The sequence below is a fragment of the Micropterus salmoides genome, unplaced genomic scaffold (genome assembly GCF_014851395.1).
Source record: "Micropterus salmoides isolate LMB-PRFRI ecotype aquatic unplaced genomic scaffold, ASM1485139v1 Ms_hic_scaffold_10, whole genome shotgun sequence".
NCBI classification, from domain to species: domain Eukaryota; kingdom Metazoa; phylum Chordata; class Actinopteri; order Centrarchiformes; family Centrarchidae; genus Micropterus; species Micropterus salmoides.
Genome location: NW_024040041.1, coordinates 32,050,051 through 32,075,782, shown reverse-complemented (window position 1 = coordinate 32,075,782; position 25,732 = coordinate 32,050,051). Strand labels below are relative to the sequence as shown.

Genomic DNA, 25,732 nt, shown 5'->3' with positions numbered 1-25,732 from the left:
CAATGTTGTGCTTAAGAACAGTACTTGGCTTAGAGATGGTGTCATGTTTGATGTACTGTGAAACAGCTGATTGGTGAGGTGTTGGGTGTGTCACTGGACAGGTAAATACAGAGAAAGGTGTCTTTGTGTTGCAGGTAGATCGATAGGGGGAGAAAGAGGGAGGGGAGAAGAAGGTTATTTATGCCGATGCAGGTGTGATGATATGGACTTTCAGTTATGGCTTTGTACAAAGTGATCTGTGTGGCGACTCTGCTGACTCTCCTGACACAAGGTAAGTACACACCTGAACCATTCCTGTTTGAGATCTAATGTAGTATGAGGAGGAAGATAAGTATGAGTAAAGGAAAAATCTCATAAAAGTGCAAATCCTTCATAGAAATTTTTTAGAATTTTTACAAAATTCTTTCAATAAAATGTACAAAACCAAAATGCTTAGTGTGTTCCATCACGCTGAAAATATACATGAATAAAATTAATGAAAATGATCACATCTAGGAGAACAGAAATGAAATAAATAAACACAACCATATATATGTATTGAATGTTTAAAATTAAATCAATAGGCAAAGTGAGCAGTAACTTTAGACGTCAGATAAATGTAGAGGAATAAAAACAGTTTTGCACTGAACTAATGGGTTCATTTAACCTAATTTACAACTTTGTTGCCAATAAATTTTCACTGTAATTGTCGGACATATGACAATATAACTACTCTGCTGCCTTCTGGGAAGAGATATAGAAGTTTCTGCTGCTGCACCACCAGACTGCAGAGCAGCCCCCCCCCCCCAAGCCATCAGGCTCTTAAACTCTAATTCATCCTCAGCACTGCTCCAGTGATAATAGTTAATTTCTGTTTACCATTTTTCATAGTTGATTTTTTATTAATGTAAATTCTCTGCTATGACAAACAGGCAGTCTCTAGCCGTTTCTAGCTCAAACCTGTGAGAAGTGACATTATAACACCATATTTGAAAATGCATATAGGCTTGTGGGTCTCGGAGAATTCAACTGTACAGCCTCTAATTTTGTCCGTCACTATGAATCACAACATCCTACACTGTATCCACACCCTCAATAGCTTCACACAGTCAATCATGTTTTTAAGAGATTTGTTCATGACTTGGCTAAGAATTTGGCAATTTTTTGACTTGACAGGTAAGAAATCGAAAAGAAAATGTTTTACTTCAAATTTGATTTGCATGTGTGTTGTTTCTTAACCTCCCTGTTTAGTTTTCTGAACATCATGTGCAGCCTATTGGATGGCTTAAATGTTCTGTAGTCATTGCAAGACTGTGTGTGATGTGATTCTAATTTAGTTTCACCACAAAATGTTTATGGAGCTTTATCTACATACCCTATGTGATTTGTTCTTGTGACTGATGAGGCAGCATGAAGAAAGTATTGGTTGTTTAAAGTAAAATGGTTTAACATGAATGTGTTCCCCCCTTTTATATTCCTACATTCCCTATTCAAAGAGGTGTGGCATTAATTATTTAAAGGAATATGTGGTTTGCAGAACTAACTTGTGTGTTATGTGAAGATTTAGTCAATCTAATGAAAAGAGTGCATTCATTTTGCAACTTAAAGCCACCTTAGAAATTACATTAACATGAAGGTGACATGTGCATAGGATAAGTCACTTGAATGGGTATAGTTGTGTAATTTGATCCTAATTAGACCAAAAGGAAACTGTCCAATTCTGTTCAGTCTGTCCTTGTAGCAAGCAAATTTGTGGATTCAATCCAATAAAGTGAACTTTTCATTTCTATTCAGAAATATTGATTAGATAGAAGGATGGATCACAGAAACTTTAACCTGTTTTAAAGTGTTTTAGTTTTAGTGGCATCTAGTGGTGAGGGTTGCAAATTGCAACCAAAGGCTCAGTTACTGCTCATTCCTCTCTTTCCAAGCGTGTACTAGAAGCTACGCTCGGCGACACGCTCTGTCGGCTCTTGTGGTCCTCCATTTGTCCAAATTTCACTTCTCGTCTTACTTCTAACAAACCAGACTACTACTTCTTCCATGTAAGAAGACCCGCGGTGTATGTAGATGGAAATGGCCCATTCTAAGGTAAAAAAAACATAACGGTTCATTACGCAAGGTCTTTATACACCACTGGAAACATATTTATGGATATTATATTGCATTTCTGTCGTGAGATCCTCCTAAATGTTGCACACTGGACTTTTAAGGTGTACAGCTGATGGCTTTCAAGTTTAAATGGAGCCCAAAATGTCCTAATACATAAACGACAAAATAGTTTGTTTAAAAAATGCTTTCCGAAACGACACATTTGAGTGTTTCATGTACCAGTTCAGTGACTGGACCTTAACTATGTTGCGCAACTCACAAGACCTAAGTCACATGAAAAAAAAAAAACAGGAAACAGTCACATTTTGGTTAGGTTTAGGCAATGAAACAGCTGGATTGGGTTTGGGAAAACGCTGTGATTTGGGATAAAGAAATCAACTTAATTCATGTGACAGATTCAGTAACAGTATTTAACTTAAAACCAACTCAGTATAACTCAACATTTGCTTGGTGTTCCTCCCATGTAAAGGGGACACAGCAGTAAATGTGAATACAAAATTGTTATTTTTTGTTTGTTTTCTATTTTCAGAGTCTCACTCACAACTAAACGGTAAGTCAAAGTTTAAATTTTTAACTAGTGCTGGTGTGTAGTGTGTGCTGTCAACCCTGCATTGCTCACTGTGTTTTTTTGTCTCTCTCCTCAGTGTGTGGTCAACCTACGCTCAACACCAAGATTGTTGGAGGACAGGTGGCCTCTGCAGGAAAATGGCCCTGGCAGGTCAGTCTGCAAACCTATGGGTTCCACTTCTGTGGAGGATCCCTCATTAACAATCAATGGGTGCTGACTGCTGCTCACTGCTTCGCAAGGTAAGCACTGAGGGTAGGGCGATGACAAAGCAGCGGCTTTTAACAGCCTGTTTAAGGCAGTGGTTCCAAACACAGAGGGGTTGCAGGATAAATGTGAGTGGTCTCAAGATGATTGACAGTACTGGAAAGAAGAAAAGTCGCTCTAGGGCCCAAGGGCCCCTCTGGTGTGACAGGGACCCAGCCATTTCCTGGTTTAAGCAGCTATAATAGTTATTTTCATTATACCAATAGTAAAACAAAAATTGAGAGAACACTGTGACTCCATTACTCAATCACTGTACCTTTGAATCATTTAAATGGTTCCCTCAACCTAATCTCTATAAACAGATATCTGCATATGAATGAAGAATCTGTAGGATCTGGAAGAGTTCTGTTTGCAGCCCAAATAGTTTTGGCTAATCACATTTGAGCAGGCTTTGGTTGCATGCAAACAGTATACAGTCCCTGTGAAGAGCAAAAGAGGTAGCACACATTGCCGTTAATGGATATATGGATAAATTGATATACTGTATGCTGGCCACACCAGAAGGACTGAAACAGTGGCCGTTGGTCCCAGAGGATAAATCATCGTCAGAAGATGGCCGCTGGGTTCCGAGATTGCCTGCAACCTAACAAGTTGTGTCCATTAATCAATCATACCATCCAATTAATACATTTGTCTTTGTTCCCTCTCCTTTTTGAGCTAAAACCATTTGGACTGAGATCCAGTGATAGACCCCACATTTGTATTATCTTTGACATTTATGCTGGGACGATTGTTTTGCTGTTAAAAAGAATTTACTTAAAGTGGACTTCGTGTCTGCTAAAGTGTTCTTGACTACATGTCATGTTTTTCATGTTTTTGCACTGTTTTGTTTCTCTTCTGATTACAGCACAGGCATAACCACACGCACTCTGACTGTGTCTCTGGGTCGCCAGACTCTACAGGGATCAAACCCCTATCAAGTGTCTCGGACAGTATCACAGATCATCATTCATCCCAGCTATAACGCCTACAGTAGTGACAACGACCTCTGCCTCCTGAAGCTCTCATCAACGGTGACGTTCACTACCTACATCCAGCCCGTCTGCCTGGCAGCCACAGGCAGCACCTTCTACAAAGGCACTGAAGCCTGGGTCACCGGCTGGGGCACCACTGGATCTGGAGGTGGGTCAGAAAGCACCTTGATTACATTTTCAGAGATAGTGTGTCACGGCCTGGCAACGGTACCATTAATGTATTTACAACAACTTAAATTTTACATTTACTTAACATAATTACTCAAAATAAGGCAGTGAGGTATTGGCAGTGTAGTATGGTAATCAGTAAGTCAGTAGTGTCCACATGTTTGCATGGATGAAATTATGAGTGCAATGATGTGTTAATAAAGAAAGCACAATAATGAGGAACGAGGACTAAAGGGAACTGTGTTTCCCTCCTCTCTATCTCCTAAAGTGCAACAGGTAGAATCTGCTTTACATAGGAAGAACACCGGGCCCCAGGTGGCTCCAACACCAAACCCGCCTACTGACACCTACAACAGAACACACATGAACACTCAGCAACCTGACACAAGGACTTCTCGGGGACGTCACAAGCGTGACTACAACGGTGGCAACAACTGTGTTTTCTCAGCAAAAATACTGCTTTACCCATCAAAAGCAGCATCAAAACCTTTCCATTAACTTCCTCTGTGTAGGGATACTTTTATCAGTCTGCCTAGGACATTAGCGAACAAACAGTTTTGTAAATAATTTATATTTTATATTACACCCCACAATACAAACATGTTTGACAGAACAACGTAACAGTAATTGATCTTTTCTTGGAGCTTTTGTGGTAAGCAGTTTATTTTGATGATGGCGCCAGGGGAAAGGTCATTAAAAGTGACATGTGGAGTTTTCTTTAAACAAAGAAAAGTTAATTTACATCAAGAGTTTATTAACATTAACAGTTTCTCACCAAATAACATTGTGTGTATCCTTCAGTCCCAGCAAATGTGTTGAATGTGTATTATTCATCATAAAACATTTGCAAAGCAGATTTTTAAACATTTTAAATTACGCATTGTTTAAAACCACGTTTGGTTGCTAGCATTCTTCTTCTTCATTGTCTTTGTCGGTGCATTTCTACACTAGGGGCCTAGATCAGTCTGCCAAAGCTCAGTATAGAGAGGACATCTCAGTCACTGTGCAGTTCCATCCTCACCACCAGACTGGCCTTCTTCACCAGCTTTCCCAGTTTGTTGACCGCAGGATGGTGCACACATTGAAGGACCTGAGCCTCCTCAGGAAGAACAGTCTGCCCTGTCCTTTTCTGTAGAGGGCCTGTGTGTTATCTGTCAGTCCAGATGGATGTTTAGTTGCACCCCGAGGAATTTGTAGTTTTCCAGCATCTCTTCCCCCAAGAGAGACCAGACAGTCCTGAATTACCAGCAGTTGTCCCGACTCATGTCCTGTTTGTCCCAAACATTAGACTAAACAGGAGTTTTGATTAGTTATGGTCCAACCATCCATCAGCAACCGCTTATCCCGTCAACCACTTATCCTGTGCACAGGGTCGCAGCCTATTATTATTATTAGACTATTTATTATAGCCTAATAAAACATTAAATTCTGATCATTATGAAACATTATTTTGGTGTTGCCCACAGATGGTATTATTCCATCGGCTGCAGCAGCGACAGGGTATCATGAATATGAGTCAATGGAGTTGTTATAGCTGCAAAGTAACACACGTGCTCCTTTCCCGCAAGGACAGGGGAAGTATAGCTGCAGGCAGCCACAGAGAAGGAGAAGTCTGATACCGGCGTTTGGCAGACAGATATAACAATGTCACTTGTGTTGTTTACTAAACTGAATTTGTGTGCCCCTCAGTGCCCCTTCCTTACCCAGGAAACCTAATGGAAGTGCAGGTGCCGATTGTGGGGAACAGACAGTGCAACTGCAACTACAGAGTGGGCACAATCACAAGCAACATGATCTGCGCCGGGTTAAGTGCTGGAGGGAAGGACTCCTGTCAGGTGATCATTTTTACCTGGGTGTTTGTGTCAGATTTCACCTTCTGCAAGGAGTCCTTCTCCTAAATGTTTCTCTCCATAAAGGGGGATTCAGGAGGTCCTCTGATGAGCAAGCAGGGCGGTCGCTGGATCCAGGAGGGAATTGTGAGTTTTGGAATAGGATGTGCCCTGCCTAATTTCCCAGGGGTCTACACCCGAGTGTCTCAGTATCAGTCCTGGATCAACAGCCAGATCACCAGCAACCAGCCAGGCTTCCTCACCTTCACGTCCACTGGGACTGACGGTGACCTCAATGTCACCTGTCCTGGCCTGCCACTACTAAAAACCACAGGCTAATGTAAGTACATGCCACGTCCAGACTTTGATTTTAACCCTACATTTCGGCCTACAGGCCTAGGTGTTCTTCTGCTCCAGGTGTCACAGCCTAACGGTGGATTGTCGAAGAATTTGCATCCTCTGTGGACCGATTGTTTCTGTAATCAAACTGTAATCGATCTAGGTTTGCAGGGAGACAGTTTTTGATATGCCGCATGACCAGCTGCTTGAAGCAGTTCATTAAGATGGGTGTTGTCGTTAAGGCAAGCTGGGTTTGGCTTCTTTGGGATTGGAACGATGGTAGCGCATTTAAGTCACCTGCGTACTGTTGCCATGCTGAGTGAGATGTTAAAAATGCCTGCAAAAACGTCTTTCGGTTGCTCTGCATATTCCTTTAAGACACGTAAAGGAATGTTGTCCGGTCATGCTGCTTTGCGTTGGTTGACACTGGCAAAGACCGTTTTCAGTCCAGCTGCAAACAGCTGGAATACCTGGTCTCTGGACAATGGCAGGGGACTCTGTGTCTGGAAGGTGTTTTTGGCCTCAAAGCATGCATTAACATTGTTTAGTTAATTTGGTAGAGAGGGGTCATTCTGACATATCCCTGTCTTTTGTGAGGTGGCTGTTTTTGTGTATACAGCCTCTTTACTTCCTTGATCCCCTTGGTAAAACTAAGGGAAAAAAGAATATTATTGTCTGTATTTTCACAAAAAGTCTGACTTGAGCATATTTGTCTTGCTTGTTTGTTCAGTTTGATTCTGACGATCCAATGACGTGTGAGCAGGGTGGCACTTTCAAAATAACCCCGCCAACTCACCACCAGTCGACCACGAGTTGACTCATTATTAGTCTACACCAAACTGAGCTGCTTTGAGGCCTGACCGGCTCAGACAGTGGGGACGTTCCTATCTCCAGCCTCCACCAACATCACCATCAACAACTCCACCTGTACAGCTGCCTTCAATATTCTCACCGTCAGTGGCAGCGCTCCTGCTCACTCCCCCATTCTTCTTCCATTTCCTCACCTTCTCTGCGTGTGAGATTCTGGACACCAGCTACTGTCTCCCTAAAATTAAGTGTGTAAAATTAAGAATTGTTGAAGCAGCACTGTAGCCAGCATGTCATGGATTTTGAAGGATATCTGCATCTGTTTTATTATGATTCTCTGTTTTCAACACAATTACACAATATGTGAAATCAAATCTATTAAATAATCTTACAAACTACAGACTATTTTGATAAGCGAATGTTAAATGGGATCCCCAAGTGACACTCATTATGTTATAGTTACAAAAATATGGATCCAGAAATTATGGACATAATTTAAATGATGATTTGTCATTTACCTAAAACTTCCCCCTCAAAAAAAGGATGGATAACTGGAATGGGTATTTATTGATCACATTAAATATTGGACTAAACTAATATGATGGAATTTCCTACAGTGGTTAACAAAACTCAAAGAAGCATATATTAGAGGTCTGAGGAACAGTGACATGATCATCTTGTTCATCACCTACCTCATATTATCAGAGCTGCAGTACCATAATGTACATTTCTTAATATCTGAAATGACCACACAGCATTTGTTCCAAAAAGATGCACTTTACATTGATAATAATTTGATGAGAAAGAAAAGAAATGTCTTTCAGTCTTATGGATTTGCCATGAAATACTGTCCTGTAGATGTGAAAGTGCTGAACAACTTCCACCTTTGTCTTTTTGTCATAATAACCTGCTTTTAAATGAAGTAAAAATCCTTTCGGTCTACTTGTTCCTTTTATGCTTTAAGCATATGTGCTACTGCTCTCAGTTGTATTTCTACAGCTCACATTATTGGTCATTAGTTGTTCTGGTTAATATCTACAAAATTAAAGAGACGGAAAATGTATTGTATGTGTGTTTTCCCCGGTACATAGCCTGCATTTTTACAGTTGAACCTGCAAAGCATGAATGTAGCGTCTACATACAGCCAGTTCATTAGATCCACCTAACTCAAACTAATGCAGTCTAATCCAACTGTTCAGAAGTAAATCCTCCTTTATGATGGTTATAATGTTCTTGTTGAAATAATTTTAGAGACGTTGATTCAACTGTTTTGTTAATTGCACTGTACTGTATTGCTTCATACAGAAAGGTGTTTTTGTAGCCTTCCACCATTGATATAAATGGGGTGGACAAAATAATAGCAGAAAACTGTCGAAATGTTGAACTTGTGGTTCTGCATGAATGAACATGATTATTGACTTACTTAGAATTTACCACGTAGAACATTTTTTATTGCACAAGGACTGAATGAAAATAGCCTAAAAAATTTGGCTGTTTTCCAACTGGAAGTATACTATTATCTGAACATGCCAACTTGTGAATGGGGAGTGCTGGCACCTGTTTTTTTTGCGCTGCCAGTCAGGTTTGAACTAAATAAATTTTTCCCTGTCAGAATTCCCAGATATGATGTGAGATTTCTGACAGTTAAAGGTGTCTTCTCAGATCGAGACAATGCAAGTAAGCAAGTGGGCAAGTAATATATTTCAATGACTTCAAAAAAGCCTTTGATTCCATCTGACATGAGGGTCTTTTCTATAGACTACTTGAAAATATCATTAGGGAAAAACATATGATTTGATAAAGGACATGCATACAAAAAGCAAATGTGCTATATAGGTTAGAAAATATTAAACAGTTTCCTTCCCCTAGGGCCAGGGAGTGAGGCAGGGGTGCAATCTCAGCCCAATTCTCTTCAATCTATATATCAATAAATTTGCAAACCAATTAGAGCCTTCCACGGCACCTGGCCTCACCCTAAATGACACAAAGATCAGAGTTCTGCTGTATGCAGATGACTTAGTGTTGCTTTCACCCACTAAAGAAGGGTTGTAGCAGCACCTTAATCTCCTGCAGAGATTTTGTCAGACATGGCCCTGACAGGAATAACATCAAAGACCAAGATAATGTTCTTTCAGAAACAATCCAGAAACCAGGTTAACTGTAATGAGTCTGCTGTTCTCCTCCCTGTGTCTATGTTCCTCTCCGTCCCAGTGTCTCCTGTTAGTCTCCCTGTCTGTCTCTTTGTTGTCTGTGCCGATCTGGGAGTGGATTTCCACTCCGGCCCTGGCTCTCCACCTCCACCTGCACACCTGATCCGCATTCCACTCATCAAGACTCTGCAGTATATCAGCTCGCTCTACATCTCACTCTTTGCCAGATCGTCAGCTTGCTACAGTGGATCGCTGCCTGCCTGGAGATTAGGCCGACTGCCACGTCCAACTACCTGGAAATTCCCTCGTTGGTCTTCACTCCCTGGCCTGCCCTCTACTCTGCTGGTGCTCCAACACCATTTCAATAAAATGTATATTCCTGGAATAGAATGAGCTCTGAGTCTGCTTTTGAGTCCAGTCACCTAGTCGCCATAACATTAACAGATACAATTTAAATTTAGACACCACTCAATTACAACAAAAAAAATACACTTACATGGCTCTGAAAAATCTGAGTGACAGGAGAGCTTTCTATGCAATTAAAATAAACATTAAAATCTATATTCCAGTTAATATCTGGCAAAAACATTTGTACTAAAACCAATTATTCTATGTGGCAGCAAAATTTGGGGACCAAAACTAAATAATGAATTTGATGGGACAAAACAAGTGAAGACAAAGTGAAACTAAATAAAAAATAAACACTAAAATAAGGAAGGAAATTACCTAAAATAACTAGGAATACACATTGGCTATGTTATAAACCGCTCCGACCCCCACTCCACCGGCCGCTACCTCCACTGTCATTATGAGAATTCAACAGTCAGGGGAACAGGTGTGTCGCGGTTGTGTCCCTCAGAACCGGGAGAAATGAAAAGTATGGCATCAGTCACATTGGGCATGGTTACTTTTAGTTACAGCTTTTATTTCTTCTACAGCATTCATCATAAAGTGTCAATATTTGAATCTTCCGTATGCACAGTTCTTCCCAGCAGTTTAAATTAGCTTCACATCATCCATTTACAACAATAAAAAACTGCTTACATCTTAATACATTATTAATAATAACCCAATAATATAATGTTATTTCATAATATAGAAGTGATTCTACATAAGCAGAAAAGACGATGAGTACCCGGATGGTGTGGAGTGCGGGACACTTTTCATCCTCAGTGGTTGTCATCATAGCTATAGATCGGAAGGGAGAGGTAACTTTATTATGGGTCAGTTGCTGTGTACCCCCCACTGTACAAATCAATGTTACACCCTTGCGGTGAGTGCCACAAATGGGATGATCCCAACCCCTGTCGTGGCGGGGTAAAGTCACAGATGACGTTAATACTTTCATTATGAACATGTCTGAATGTTTATAGATTCTAACAGGCAGATCCAGTTTGTGAGAAGTCATGGAACAAACACAATCGGAATCCCCCCTACAAATCCCCATAACTATCACATTAAACCAGTCCTGCCTCACCAGAAAAACAGAACAATAGGTCAATTGTGCAGCAGCTTATTACGATCCAATTATACCCTTTGTCCTTATAACTACTTTAACAAAGCCAGCAACTGTGTGAGAAGGAGATTAAAAAGTACAGGTCATGTAATGGTAACATTTCCGAGTCCCTGAGCATCCCTTGAAGTACAGCTTAATCAATCAGTACATCAGTCACTGTGGGCCTGATTACTTTGAGTTCTGAAATTTAAGGACATTTAACTGAGAATAGTTCTGTCCTTTTACTTGGAGTATTTTTAACTTGTAATATTTATTACTTAAGTAATTTGGTTCTTTTTGTGAAAGTTATGTATATACAGAGATTGTAATAAATTCTGTGTGATTTGGCCATTATTGTGTTGACAGTTTGTTCATCTTGTTATAATCAAGTTCATTTGTTGCCAGATAGCCTGGGGATGTTGGACTTATTCATTACTGAGCAGGCAGCAGGACGCCTCAGTGTCTTGGCAGCAGGACTCGTTCAGCTGCTCTGCGTCACTGCTCACAAGAACAGATCTGTGGTGCATATTTCCATTGTAACTTCATAGTGAATCCTATAGAAGAAATAAAAGCTGTGTCAGTATTTGAAACTTACGTGTGTAGGGTTCTTCCCAACAGTTTAGAAGCTGTTATCTTGTCCATCTACAACATTAAAACGCTGCTTACATCTCAATGCGTCAATACTAAAACCCATGATATAACATTTATAATAATATATGAATGTAAAAGGGTTGATTAATGATGGGATGCATAATGAGGTTGCATTATTTCCCCTTCGCTCTACTCCCTGTACACCAACAACTGTACCCCCAGCCACCAGACCGTTAAGCTCCAGATAAGCTCCTGAAGTTTGCAGATGACACCACCCTTATTGGACTCATCTCTGATGGGGCTGAGTCCGCCAACAGATGGAAGATTCTGGTGACCTGGTGCAGCCAGAACTAGTGGAAAGCACAATGCTCTTAAAACAGTGGCTTCACCCTGACTTCACAATCCACACTGTGGACTCCTTTAGCTTCCTGGGGACCATCATGTCCCAGGACCTCAAATGGGACGTAAACATCAGCTCCCTCAGCACTAAGGACCAGCAGAGGATGTACTTCCTGTGGCAGCTGAAGAAGTTCAATCTGCCAAAGACAATGATGGTTCACTTCTACACCGCTATCATTGAGTCCATCCTCAGCAGACTGCAGCGTATCATTCACTCTGCTAAGAAGGGGATTGGCTGCAATCTTTCATGCTTTCAGGACTCCCCAACCCCCTTACAATACATACTGTAAAAGGTTGTACAAAAATTATGATCATCCAACGAAGGTTAAAATCAAGGGCAACTGGACTTGGTTGAGGGATACTGGAAGACGTTTCGTCCCTCATCCAAAGGACTTCTTCAGTTCTGGTATCTTCAACCAAGTCCAGTTGCCCTTGATTTTAACCTTCGTTGGATAACTATGACCTGGATGACTGAGAATCTTCATAGACAAAAATTATGATGAAAATATTTTGCATAACACTGCACAAACTGCCATACTGCACATATTCCGTATTATTCTTTTATATTTTACAAATAAATAGTGATCTCTAAGACAGTAGAGATGAGTTGTGATGGAGCAAAAATGCATACCGGTATGTCAAAACTGTGAGGTGACAGGAGGTTGGACGGGTTTCAAATTCAACCAGACTGTGCAGAGATGTAGAATGTTGCCAGGTGAGATTCAGGAATGTCGTCTGTGGAAGCCTGCCAGTGTTTTTCCGGTTTTCTAGAGGGGTAGTCTGAGACTTGGACTTTTTTAAGCTCAAAGCCAGTGTTTGAAGTGGAAAAAATACCCCCCCTTCTCCCCCCGCACTATCTTCAACCTCAAGATGAAACTTGTAAGTATTATAACATTAACTACTTTGAGCATTAAACCCTTAATTTCCTGCATTCTTAACACATTTTCTGCACCAATTTATGGAGGAAATGTCTTTATTTATTTAAAGGGAAACAAAATTAAGGTGGCAGATGACAATTCAAAATATAAAACATATAATGTAATACAATGCAGTACTCAGCTTTTGGACAATGCACAAATGCACATTTGTTTCTTCTATATTTAAGTTGTAGTGCATTAAGTTGTGTTTTGTTTGATTTGTAATTTTTATAGTAACATTTCTTGTTGCTGTTTTTCAGAACATTTTTAAGAAAAGCTTTCAAACAGTGATGGAGACATTCTGATTCTGACCCATCCCCAGTGTCCTCAGTGTAAAGGACAACTATCTGTCAACATTTTTTAATGTCCCGCCCCCAACCAGGCTGTGATTGATCGGTTCACCAAAACTGACACTGACGAGCTGCATTCAGCACACGGCTGCTTGAAAGGCAACCAAGCTTCTCTTCTCCCTCGTCTCTCTCCGCCGACAGATATTAGAAGGCAGGTGAGAACTGGAGCAGGTGAGCATCGGCAGCTTGGGAGTATGCAAGAAAATGTCCCGGTACGCCGAAGAGTAAAATGTTGAGGTGCTGGTTCAGCATACCGGACAGTGGTGGTTCTAGTCCAATTTTATTGAGGGGGCCAGACTGGGGCCAGTTGTTTTGTCAGAGGGGAACATTAAATCCGGGGCAAAAGACTTATTGCAAACTATTTGCATCCCACTATAATATTTGCTAGGAAAACAGAAACTTCTCCATATTCACCCCTGTTATTAGTCATGATGTGAAGTGCACAAAATTAAATATTTGATAGTAGGCCATCATCTGTGGATTATGGACAGGGATACATATTTTGGCAGACTGCATGTCCAGCCTGGTAGGACCAGTAGGCTACTGTTATTGCTTTTTTTGTGTTGTGCTGTTTAAATGCAATGCATTATTAAATTGTTATGATAATAATTTACCCTATAAGGAGGGGGACTGAGAACAATTTCCAGCAATATTTAAGCCTATTCATGCAATAGAAACATAGACTACAAGGACAAAATATTGTCTACAATGCTGCATTCAGTTTAATGTACATTTCGGCGCAAGGAAGATATATTAATATTACAGTAGAGCAGGGCTACTGAATTACAAATTCAATTGGGCTGGATTTTAAAACCAGGATACAGAGATGAGCCAGAAATTTTCTCACGAGTTGGGATCATTAAGATTTTATTGACAAACTTGTATTGCTAATCCTTATACTTTATTAACTTATTTATTAACTAAATGCTGTTTCTAGAGCAGCAACAGGATTTACAACAGCAAAGTCACTAATATCTCACTGGAAACAAATCTAAAATGTCAGTAAAATAAATCCTATTCCTGACATCAACATACTGAGTAAAGTTTAGAAATAATGAACAACCCAGTCCCTCCCCTCCTCCTCCTCCCTCTGCTGCTGCTGGTAGAGCCACAGGTACCGGAGCGTATCGCCCCACTTCAAGAACTGCTCAAAGCCAAATGATCCTCCCCATCCATGGCTCTTTATTTCAACAAACTGGAAAGACATGCCAAGACTAACCAATGTTTAAATCAGTAAACACAAGCCGTGAAACATTAACTTTATAGTTTGAACTCCTGTTGTGGTTTAAACAGTTGTGGAAGAAGTGTGTAGATTATTCAGGCTATTGAAGTACTAATACTCCGTAAGAGTCCTTTATTCAAAATGCTAATAAAAGTCAGCTAAATGTACAGTATCAGTAGTTAAAGTAGTCTCCTGTGACTGATATCTGAGTCTATCTGACATGCTTTACTAATAAAGTTAGCTAGCTTTAACTTCTTTATACACAGCTTGTTGTTTTTTCCTGCTTTAACTACTTTATAATCAGTTACCCAGTTTAATTAGCTAGTTTTTCAGAGTCTCCACATAAATCTGAGGGGTTGTGAGATGATTAATGGGAAAGGAAAGAAGAAAAAACAAATTTGTTTCCAGTTTTTGGATTTTTCTCTCATCTTTGACTTATGAAATAAAGTGGATGACCTCTTTAGGCCTCAAACAATTATTGAAATGAAAAAAGTTTACAGGTTTAGAGAGGAAATGTCTGATGGAACTGATAACAACTCAGAGGCATCATTCAGAGGAAATATGAGGACACACAACTACATTCAGACTTTTGGAAGGTCACAAGACAAAAAGTGTGAATAAGGGAGCAATCATGTAAAATCTTAATTTAAAAACATTACTAGTTCCTACAGGTGTTAAATAAATGTAAAAGGTTCCAGGTACATTTGGAGTGGAAGTATAAGTTTGCATGAAATTGAAATAAGTAAAGTACCCCAATTTTTTTACTTAAGAGCAGTGTAGAAAATAGAAAGAGGAAATTGTTGAGGTGCTGGGCGTGTCATTGGACAGGTGTGTTTGTGTTGGAGGAGAGAGAGTCAGGGAGGGGAGAAGAAGGTTATTTATGGTGGTGCAGAACTGATCATATGGACTTTCAGTTATGGCTTTGTACAAAGTGATCTGTGTGGCGACTCTGCTGACTCTCCTGACACAAGGTAAGAACCCTCCTCACTGTGCACATCACAATTGTGTTAGAGATATAATGACCACTGTATGAGGAGGAAGTAGAATCTTTTAATTAATTAAGAGTAGCCGGAAAGGATCAACATGCAAATCCTTCATTAAAATTTAACTTTTTACCAAACTTTAGTGATAACATATACAAAATGTAATTACTCTTGGACTTTGTCACACTGAATCAAAATATGTATGAATACAATTTACAAAAATCATCATAATTAGGAGAGAAGGAGAAATAAAGGAAGATAAATCTTGTCCAGTTTGAGTAAATTCTCTAAAAATCATTGTGCCATCTGAGAATTTTTAGTTGGCATAAACAACCAACTATATTTACTGAATATTAATAGCATAACATATTTCATAATCAAAACTGCTAAAGGTAAGTATATAGATTAGTATAAATCATAATTGAAATCTTCAAGACGATAAAGAAATAACATACAAATTAAATCATCAAGACATACTGCGCAGTTCTTTTATAAATGACACACACTAAAATGATCAAAGTCAGTTAATAATACTCAGGAACATGTTATTAATCAATGAACTGGTTTTCAGAGGGGAAGTAGCTGGGTTTTTGTACAATAAAGTGAACACAAAGGAAATCAAAAACCCCACCTCTAAGAAACTTTTTGGCAGTGTAATTACAGAGCGATGCAGACACCACTGCACAAGTTTAAAAGCTCATAATGGCAGAAGTTTAAATTAGCCATAAAGAGGTGGAAGGATGTGTCAAACAAACACAGGACTTTCACCCAGTAAAACACTGAGCAAACAAGTCGTCAGTTAAATAGCATTACTGACTTATGTGAGTTAAGTCACATGATTTACGTGACTTACATAATGTACCCAAACCATGATCTTTTCCTAAACCAACAATTTCACAATGTTGACCATGTGTTTGATGTCACTTGACAAAAATATACAGCATGGCCCCCCATAACCCATAATACAATTTTGGATTTATTTACGCACTTCAATATTTATTGAAAGTTTTATTCTTTTTACATGTTTATTTACATCATTAAACGTTGAAATGTATATTGTAATAGGCTGTATATTAACTTATTGGGTGAAAACTGGTAGTAATCAGATTTTGAGCACCCCCATATCGCCAAAATGGCCTGATCCTTGTTTCACTGCGACGCTTCGACTGTGAGATTGACAGTCGAATCAGGCTCCGCCCATCGAAGCATCGAATCTTCGACTACTGGGGGTCAGCCCTATATTACTATAAATAAAATGTATTATTATTAATATTAGTTGATCCCATAGACACTAAACATTTGAGCCAAAATAGCCTAATGTTGCTGTTTGATATAACTTCTGACTACACCAAATAGTTTTAAAACAGGTCTGTTCTAAGGCATTTATTAGTTTCTGACTCTGATGGGGAAAAACAGTTCCCAAAAACTACTGTATCTCTGAGCTCTCACAAACGTGGGCTATTCTATGTGATCTCCTTTTGATAACAAATTTGCAATAAGTAATGCAATATTGTTTCACCTCCATTCACTGAGCCTCCCCAGTAAACTGTTCGGAGCCCCCCTAGGGAGGCCCACCTCACACTTTGAAAACCCTTGTAGTATGTCATTTTAGGAGTTACTGACAACCAATCTATTTCGTTGTTCAGGTATGAGGACATTTAAAAAATGTAAACTCTGTCAGTCAGTGATGTTGGTGTTCCTGTCAGGCCTGAGATACCTGTCAGCACAGGTCCCAGCGGTCTGCTGACATTCCCACATCACATCTATCACCAGACACGATGACAGAAAAAGAGCATGTCTCCTTGGGGGTGGCTCTAACAGCACTCTGTTTTCCTGATTAACTTAAATTCACATTTTTGTAAACAACATAATACCACATAAAAAGAAACAAATTAACACCTAAGGAACTAATTAACACTTTTAAGGAAATTTGAAGGAAAACACAATAAATTGTCCGGTTTCCAGAATCTCTTATATCCTGTATAATCACATCTTCATAACAAAGGCTACACCTTTAAAACATTGCTGGGAAGTGTAGCGTAACAATTAGAGCTGAAATGATGGGCTGATTAATTCATCAGCTGATTAACAGAAAATGTATCTGCAACTATTTTTATGATGAATTTTTTTAGCACAAATACCAACATTCAATGCATCCAGCCTCCAAGCTGTGAAGATTTTGCTGGTTTTCTTTGCCTTCCATTATAGAAAACTGTACATGTTTAGATTTTGGAGTGATGATCAGACAAAACAAAACATTTGAAGTCACTTTGGAGTCTGCAAACTCCTTTTCTGTCACAGGAAAAAGATTTATTGATCTGTTAGCTGAGCGAGGACAAAAAAATTCCAAAAATCTTTGTGTCTGAATAATTTTATTAATAAATGTTACAAATGATCATAAATTTCATCCCATGTAAATATCACATATCAATATAGCATGAGACATATCAGTAAATATAAATACAAAGTTGTTGTTTTAAAAGTGTTGTCTTTGTTTGTTTTGTGTTTTCAGAGTCTCACTCACAACTAGATGGTAAGTCAAAGTTGTTTTTGTCTGTCAAACATTTTGTGGTGACGTAAATGTTTCATTATTGTTCGTATTTGCTATTAACTCCAGAATACCAGACATAAGACTGCAAGTAAAAGACATTAAACATCTAGACTAATTATGAAATGAGACAATGATGTTGGCGAGTGTGGTGGCGTAGCTGCAGCTCCTTGAGTCTCACTCCCACGACTTTTGTGAATGCTATTAATTTGATTATGGCTGCTAGAGGAACTCGACTAAATCAGAAGGATCAATATGCAGGATCGGCTGCTACTGATGAAGTTACCAGTGAGCTTAATGTGGCGACTCTTTCTAGCCTCCTGGATGATCTCAGGAAATCAATCGCTGTGGATTTTAAAGCTTCTTTTTCTTCGCTCGAAACTAAACTTGACTACTTGCAAGAGACTTTGTCTGATCATGCTCAGAAAATCTCAGCACTTGAGACCAATGTCAACCTACAAGACGAGCGTATTTCAGTTTTGGAAACTTCCTGTGCTTCATTGTTGGCAAATAACGCTAAATTGCTGGCTACAGTGGCTGATCTGGTATCACGTAGTCGCCGCAATAATATTAGGCTACTCGGCCTGCCTGAATCCATTGAGGGCGGCCAGCCCACTTCCTTCTTCTCGGGGCTTCTGATGGAAGTGTTCGGTGAGGGTGTTCTGGGTTCTCTGCCGGATTGTGACATGGCTCACCGTGCTCTCATTGCTAAACCGAGCGCAGGTCAGTGACCTAGGCCAGTTATTATACACCTTCGAAGGTACCAGCAGAAAGTGACTATCACACGTGAAGCCAGAGCTAGAAGAGGAGGGCTTCAGTACCATTGGACATCTATCGCGATCTACGAGGACTACACTCCCGAAGTAATGGAACAGCGATCAAAGTATTGTGAAGTTATGTCGGACCTCTAGAAACTTGGACTTAAGCCTGCGCTACTATTTCCTGCAAGACTTTCCATCAATGCGAAGGAGGGAGGCGGGAAAATGTTCTCCTCAGCTGATGAAGCCAGAGACTATGCAGCATCACTCCTTCTTGGTTGCTTTAGTCCGAGGCCTGATCTGGTTTGTCCTTTTGCTTATGAGTAGCTAGTGTGAGTCTTTAGTTTGGGACTCCAGAATTGAATAGTCTATTCATAGTCTATTTATGTGGGTTTTGAGACTCCCTGAGTAATTTCTTCTTTATAGTTAATGATCGCTGAGCAATTGTGCTCAGTTGAAATTTGTTGGTTTCTTGTATGTTTAACTTGTTTTTTGTTTCTGTGTCTTTGTACATTTTTTCTCTTGTCTGTTGCTATAGCGGCTTTTTTCACCCTCCCCTTCCACACTGTTCAGTATGGTACCCTGACATGTTCTTCTTTTCCGTTAAAGGTATAAAGGTCATTCACATTAACATCAGGAGCCTTGCTTCAAAAATTGATCTTCTCAGAGTCAGGGTTACTCAGAACAAACCTCACATTATTACTATCTCAGAAACCTGGCTAAACAATACAATTTCTGATAGTGATATCGAAAACAATGATTATGTACTGTACAGAGCCGATGAGGAGGTGGGGTGGTCACATATGTTGATGCAAATCTTATTTCTGAATGTATTACTCCTGAAGTAGATCCAGTTAACTTTGAAAGTCTTTTTATAAATAGTTCATGTAAATAAACATTTAATTATTGGCAATATTTATACGCCTCTGTCATCCCCTTCAGATTCCAAAAAGTGAATTTTGTCTACAATTAATTCATTAGGTAGGTATAAAGAATTAATTATTCTTGGCGATTTCAACTGCTATTGGCTTGATTGTTCCTCCGCTGGTGATAAAAACCTATTTAGTAGTGTTAATCTCAGACAGCTTATTAAGGAACCCACTAGAGTGGATAGCCGGTCCTCATCTTTGCTTGACTTGATACTGGTCTCTAATTCGTAAAGGATTAGAGACCAGTATCACCACAGTACCACCACAGCTTTATAGAAGTTCACCAATGACGTTTTCTCCGCCTTCGATAAGGGACAGCTAACTGGTGCTATTTTATATAAAACTCATCATTGTGTAATGTATGCATCACTAAATTGGCTTCAGCTTAATTCAAGAAGAGACTTCCATTGGTTCCAATTTATTTTCAAATGTGCCTACTTCGATTGTCCTTCATATCTGAAAGAACTCTTGGTTCTTTGTAGTTCTATGTATCCACTTTACTGTACCAGGAATCTTTTCAGCTGCTGGACGTAAAGCTTTTCATTATAAAGCTACTTGCGATTGGAACAATCTCCCTCTTTCCTTGAGATCCATCTCATCTTTTCGCAGATTTAGGTTATCTATATTTCAATATCTTAACAATGTGTGTGCATGTTACTGATGCTGGACTAAACAGTATTACTTGTAATTGCATTTTGCTTCATGTAATTGTCTAATTGATTTACCTCCTGTGGATTCGACCTGTTTATGTGATACTTTTTCACACTGAATCTTTTATGGGTTCCAATTGTGTGATGACATAAATGAGATATACTTCTTGAGCTAGCTATAACATGTCTGAGCTATGATGTGTCTTCGGTCTGGGGTGAGCGTGTAAGCTGCCTAGTAACTCAGTTGTTTTGAGCATTTGTTTTTTGTTTGTTTGTTTGTTTTTCCTAATGTATTATGTATATCTAAGGGAGGGAGAGTATTGCTCACGCTGTGTCTTTATTGTCGCTCTCCTCAGTGTGTGGTTGGCCTACGCTCAACAACAAGATTGTTGGGGGACAGGTGGCCTCTGCAGGCAGCTGGCCCTGGCAAATCAGTCTGCAGACAAATGGGTTCCACTTCTGTGGAGGGTCCCTCATTAACAATGAATGGGTGCTGACTGCTGCTCACTGCTTCTACGGGTAAGAACTGAGTGTAGGACCGCGACAAATAACAACATACCATGCAGTTCCGTGATTGTCCAGAACCTAACAAGTTGTGTCCATTATTGATAGAATTATTTTCTTCCATTATTCTTCGTTCCCTCTTTTGGAGTTAAAATTGGAGGTCTCCATAGCAACAGATGCACAGGAGATGGGCTAAATATGCAGACTGAAGGGAAAATTGAGGAAACAACTAAATGTAAATAAAACTTGAGGATACATCACTAACTTGTGGGAGTGATATCTCCCTGTTGCCACATCTATCAAGCTCCATACAAAGTAGACGTGGACTTAAAATAGACTGAAGTAATCTTGACTACAGTTCTGCTTTTCACATCTGCACTGTTTTGTTTCTCTTCTGATTACCTCAGCACAGGCATACCCCCAAACACTCTGACTGTGGTTCTGGGTCTCCAGAGTCGAAAGGGTTCAAACCCCAATCAAGTGACTCAGACAATCTCACAGACCATCATTCATCCCGACTATAACCCCAATAATCATGACAACGACCTCTGCCTCCTGAAGCTCTCCTCACCGGTGACTTTCAGCATCTACATCCTGCCCGTCTGCCTGGCAGCCACAGGCAGCACCTTCTACAACGGCACTGTAGCCTGGGTCACCGGCTGGGGCAGGATTGCAACTGGAGGTGGGTCAGAAAGCTCCTGGAGTAGATTTATTTTTTGGTCTGATTACATTGGCAACAACTGCATTTTCTCAATTCCAAAACATAGTTGTTCCTTTATCCCATGGAGCATCAAACCCTTCCTGTAACTAACTCTGTGTAGGGATACTTTTATCATAATCTGTCTATGACATTAGCAAACACACAAACAACAGAACAAACAACATAAAGATAACAGATCTTGTCTTAGAGTTTTTGCAGTAAGCAGTTTGTTCTGATGATGACGCTAGAGGAAAGGTCATTAAAGGTGACCTGTGGATAGAAAAGGTATGTTTAAATCAACAGTTATGTTTTAACCACATCACATTGTGTGTATCCTTCAGTTCACGCAAATGTGAATGTGTATTCTTCATCATAAAACATTTGCAGAGCGGATTTTAAATATTTTAATCTATGAATTGTTTACATCCATGTTTGGCTTCTAGCATTCTTCTTTTTCAGTGCCTTTGTTGGTGCATTTCTACACTAGCTTGTGAGTTACTGCTAGTGGTCAACCAATACAAGTTTTTCAGATGCCCATATTTAGAGAGCAGTGCGCTCTATAACATGATATTGTGGCTTTTTAAAAAATAATTTATTTAACATTAAAAATACAAGGTCAGTATTTAGGTTAAAAACTAAAATAAAAAAAACAAAAGTCGTGTATTATTCCATTATTCTTTGCACATTATAATCTGTTTAAGGTGGCATTTTTAGTAATTAATGAAATGGAAAAATTCTTTGGGTTATGACATGAAATTTAGGCAAACGTTTACAGACGGGTGCATGAGAGTTATAGTACAGAGCCCACCACCATCTGTGTGACCCCACTTGTGTTGTTTACTAAACTGAATTTGTGTCTCTTCAGTGTCCCTTCCATCCCCAGGAAACCTGATGGAGGTGCAGGTGCCGGTTGTGGGGAACAGACAGTGTAACTGTAACTACGGAGTGGGCAGGATCACAGACAACATGATGTGCGCCGGGTTAAGTGCTGGAGGGAAGGACTCCTGTCAGGTGATCAGTTTTACATTTTGTTTGTGTCAGATTCCACTTTCTACAAAGATAACTTCTGCTAAATGTTTGTCTCCTTAAAGGGGGATTCAGGAGGTCCGATAGTGAGCAAGCAGGGCGGTCGCTGGATCCAGGAGGGAATCGTGAGTTTTGGAAGAGGCTGTGCCGAGCCTAATTTCCCAGGAGTCTACACCCGAGTGTCCCAGTATCAGTCCTGGATCAACAGCCAGATCACCAGCAACCAGCCAGGCTTCATCACCTTCACGTCCACTGGGACTGACGGTGACCTCAGCGTCACCTGTTCTGACCTGCCAGCACCTCCAACCACCCCCAATTTAACAACTCTCACTCAAACAACCATGGCCCCACGTAAGTGCCTGACATGCCCAGGCTTTGTTAACATTGATTTTTCACCCTATACAGTTTATATTTATTCTGTATCAGCTTGTCGTCCCAGATGTTTTGTGAATAATATTTTCTAAATGTGCTCAACAATTCAGCTTGTTTGGTATATTTGGAAACTTTGGAAACTTCTTTAATGTAATTTAGAATAAAGTATTGTGGGTTTGAACAAAGTGACTAAACTATGTGATGTTGTAATGGTGGCTCGACAGTATCTGATTAAAAGGCTTTAGAAAAAACTTTTGTCCCTTTTGTTTTTCTCTCCAGCTGTGGTCTGTGGCCAAGCCCCACTGAATTCACGTATTTTGGGAGGAAGCTCTGTGGCAACAGCTGGTGTTTGGCCATGGATGGCGAGCCTACAGAACAATGGAAGTCATGTGTGTGGTGGGACTCTGGTGGCTTTGGACTTTGTGTTGAGCGACGCCAACTGCTTTTCAAGGTGAGAAACCTGGAGTGATGTCATAGATGGTATACAAGGTACAAGGTACAAGTTGTTTATTAGTCATTATACAGCACAAGGCTGCATAAAGAAATGAAATTTATTGTTCCTGCACGCTACAAAAAGAATAAGTATAAAGTCTGTTTAATGTTTGATCATTTAAGAACAGAAGGTAATGATTTTTAAACACTCAGTAGGAACAAGACTGAAAGTGTAAAGCTAGCAGCTCTGTAAAGCTTTGATTTAAGCTAAACACTAACATAAGCATGCTACACACGCACAACATTGCTAATATGTTGATGTTTAGTTTAGCATGTTAGCATGATAGAATTTTATTAATTAGCACTAAAAACAAAGTATGGAAAGATGGAAATGTCATTAGTTTTGCAGGTATTGGTCATAAATAACTCCTGCACACAGGATCACCAAAGTTATTAAGAGCTGTCCTCTGGGGAACATATTGCATGGGATAAGTGGAAACTTTGACCTTCTGGTGGCGTTTGAAGAAAAGTAAGGACATATCAAAAGTTACTATATAACCACGAGCGGCAATGATCGGGATCCAAGGCAGTCGCGATAAACGCAACATTTGACATTTTCAGAGGAGAAGAACAGACGCAGACGAGAATTTGGACTTTGATATTATTGCGGAAACGCAAACTTAATTTGTGTTATTATATTTACCCAACTACTGGGTGAAATGTTCAACCCACCTGCGACATTTTGTGTTTCCAAGATTTAAAGTTTAAGCTGTACAAACACTTTTAAGCAGAGAAAAATAAGATTAAAGTGTCACGGGATCCAAATAAAATAGACAACTGCTTTGATCAGAACACCGCCAGTGTCAGCAAGTCTGACTCGGTCAACTGGGGATGTGAACTCTGGACCTGCAGATTTCCAGAGCAGGTGACTTACTGACTGAGCTAGTTGTAAGAGGCTGCTTTGCCACACCTTCTCACAAGTTGAGGTGGTGATGTCACATGTGCCAGCGGCGGATAGTTTTGTCAGTCAACAGTCAAGATGTAGGTAAAATAATTCTGAAAAACATCACACATCATTCTGCTGGTTTTGGGTGTGTTGTTAATTATTTTAGTGGCATTTGATCCAAAACTGAGTTAAAAAGAAGATGTTGTTCATACTGCACAAGCTATAGCAAGATACTGAATATCGCTGTAGCCTCACCGTTTGACCCATCTGAAAACCCTTTGAAACACTTGATATCGGCCATCTTGAGAACGACTCTGTCGAGTTCGGTAGTGTTTTGAAGAAAGACTTGTGGAGATATAGATGTTAATTGAATTAGTATATTCTGAAAAATATAGAGTGACTGACTTCTGAATTTACCATAGGTTGCAGTGAGGCAAACCTTAGTCACAAATCAGTGGATGTGCTGAAAAAGTTTCAGCTCTCTCGGACTTACAGATAATGTTCTTTGATTTTTTGAAGTTAGGAATGAGAAATGTCAAGAAATTTAGATGGGACATAAACACGTTTAAGAAATCAGGAGAGCATGTCGGAGAAAGTCAGCTGGTGTAAATCTGTATTTTTCTTAACTTTAAACCTCATGCACAGAGTCAAATGTTCCTTCATAACCATGAACACACACACTAGTTTATTCTGACTCAGTCCCACACACACCATCCTGCTGCACCAAATGCTCACTACAGCACCACATGTGGATTCATCCGCCGCTGAAAATAGTTCCCAACAAACACACTATCCCCTCTGAGCCTTTTTAAACATGAAACTATATATTTGTGAGGTATGAGGAAGATGTATGTCTTCAGTAGGAAACAATGGGCTTGGAGCTCAGAACCACAGACAGGAAGTCAGTGTTGAGAGACAGACTGATATGCTGTTTGAGTCTGATCAACAGATTAATTGTTAATGACAAACAGTCTAAGAAGCTGAATCTGTAAATGTTCAGTCCTTGTTTTAAACCAGCCAGAGATTTTAAAGTTATGATTTCTCCTCAGTCCTAATTCAGTTCATTTTATCTCCCACAGTTCACCCATAGCGTCTGAATGGACTGTCGTTTTGGGTCGTTTGAATCAGAATGGATCCAACCCCTTTGAGGTGACACTGAAAGTGACAAATATCACTGTGAGCAACATCACTGGGTCTAATGTAGCAGTGCTGCGTCTGGCAACCAGACCCACCCTGTCCAACCACATCCAGCCCATCTGCCTGGACAACGGACAAACCTTCACTGTGGGCTCGACGTGCTGGGCTGCTGGCTGGAGCGCCGGGCAAGGAGGGGGTGAGTCCATAACACAGTCTGACACAGTAATGCTAACTCTGCACCATTTCACCTCTTTAGATTAAACATTTAGGCTGTTGCTTATTGGTTTTGGCACTAACAAATTGCTAAAAATATGTATGCCCGTTTATTACCTGCCATCTAGGCCTGATTCAGATGTTTCACTTTATTTTAGTGTATGAAGTTCTGCATCAGTTCCAGACCTCGGTGGTAAACTGTGGAAACGCGTCAACGAGTGACAGCATTTGTACAAGTTCTTTCACACTGGGGCAGGTGAGTTATGAGAGCTGGAGATTATTATACTTTCATGATTCTTTCTGTTTTATCAAGGTGTTTGTTGATGTTGAAACATCAGAAACTTGAGTTTTTTATTAACAATCTCAAAAC

The 25,732-nt window shown here is 39.9% G+C and overlaps 1 protein-coding gene across 1 annotated transcript; it reads left to right on the top strand.

Annotated features, from left to right (window-relative positions):
- The first annotated feature begins 216 nt into the window (after positions 1-216).
- On the top strand, positions 217-25,410 carry LOC119918041 (transmembrane protease serine 9-like). The gene is made up of 15 exons (XM_038738553.1): positions 217-271; positions 2,621-2,641; positions 2,736-2,898; positions 3,771-4,045; positions 5,755-5,900; positions 5,982-6,213; positions 7,138-7,160; positions 9,457-9,497; positions 19,299-19,306; positions 20,389-20,551; positions 20,944-21,218; positions 22,102-22,247; positions 22,328-22,613; positions 22,914-23,085; positions 25,092-25,410. The coding sequence occupies exons 1-15, from the start codon at positions 217-219 to the stop codon at positions 25,408-25,410; spliced, it is 2,325 nt and encodes a 774-aa protein (XP_038594481.1).
- Positions 25,411-25,732: the final 322 nt, after the last annotated feature.

Excerpts from the sequence above, each read along its gene's own strand:
- LOC119918041 (XM_038738553.1), top strand. The coding sequence starts at position 217 with ATGGCTTTGTACAAAGTGATCTGTGTGGCGACTCTGCTGACTCTCCTG. Across the intron at positions 272-2,620 it reads GCTGACTCTCCTGACACAAG|AGTCTCACTCACAACTAAAC; the intron begins GTAAGTACACAC and ends TTCTATTTTCAG. Across the intron at positions 22,248-22,327 it reads GAGGGAAGGACTCCTGTCAG|GGGGATTCAGGAGGTCCGAT; the intron begins GTGATCAGTTTT and ends GTCTCCTTAAAG.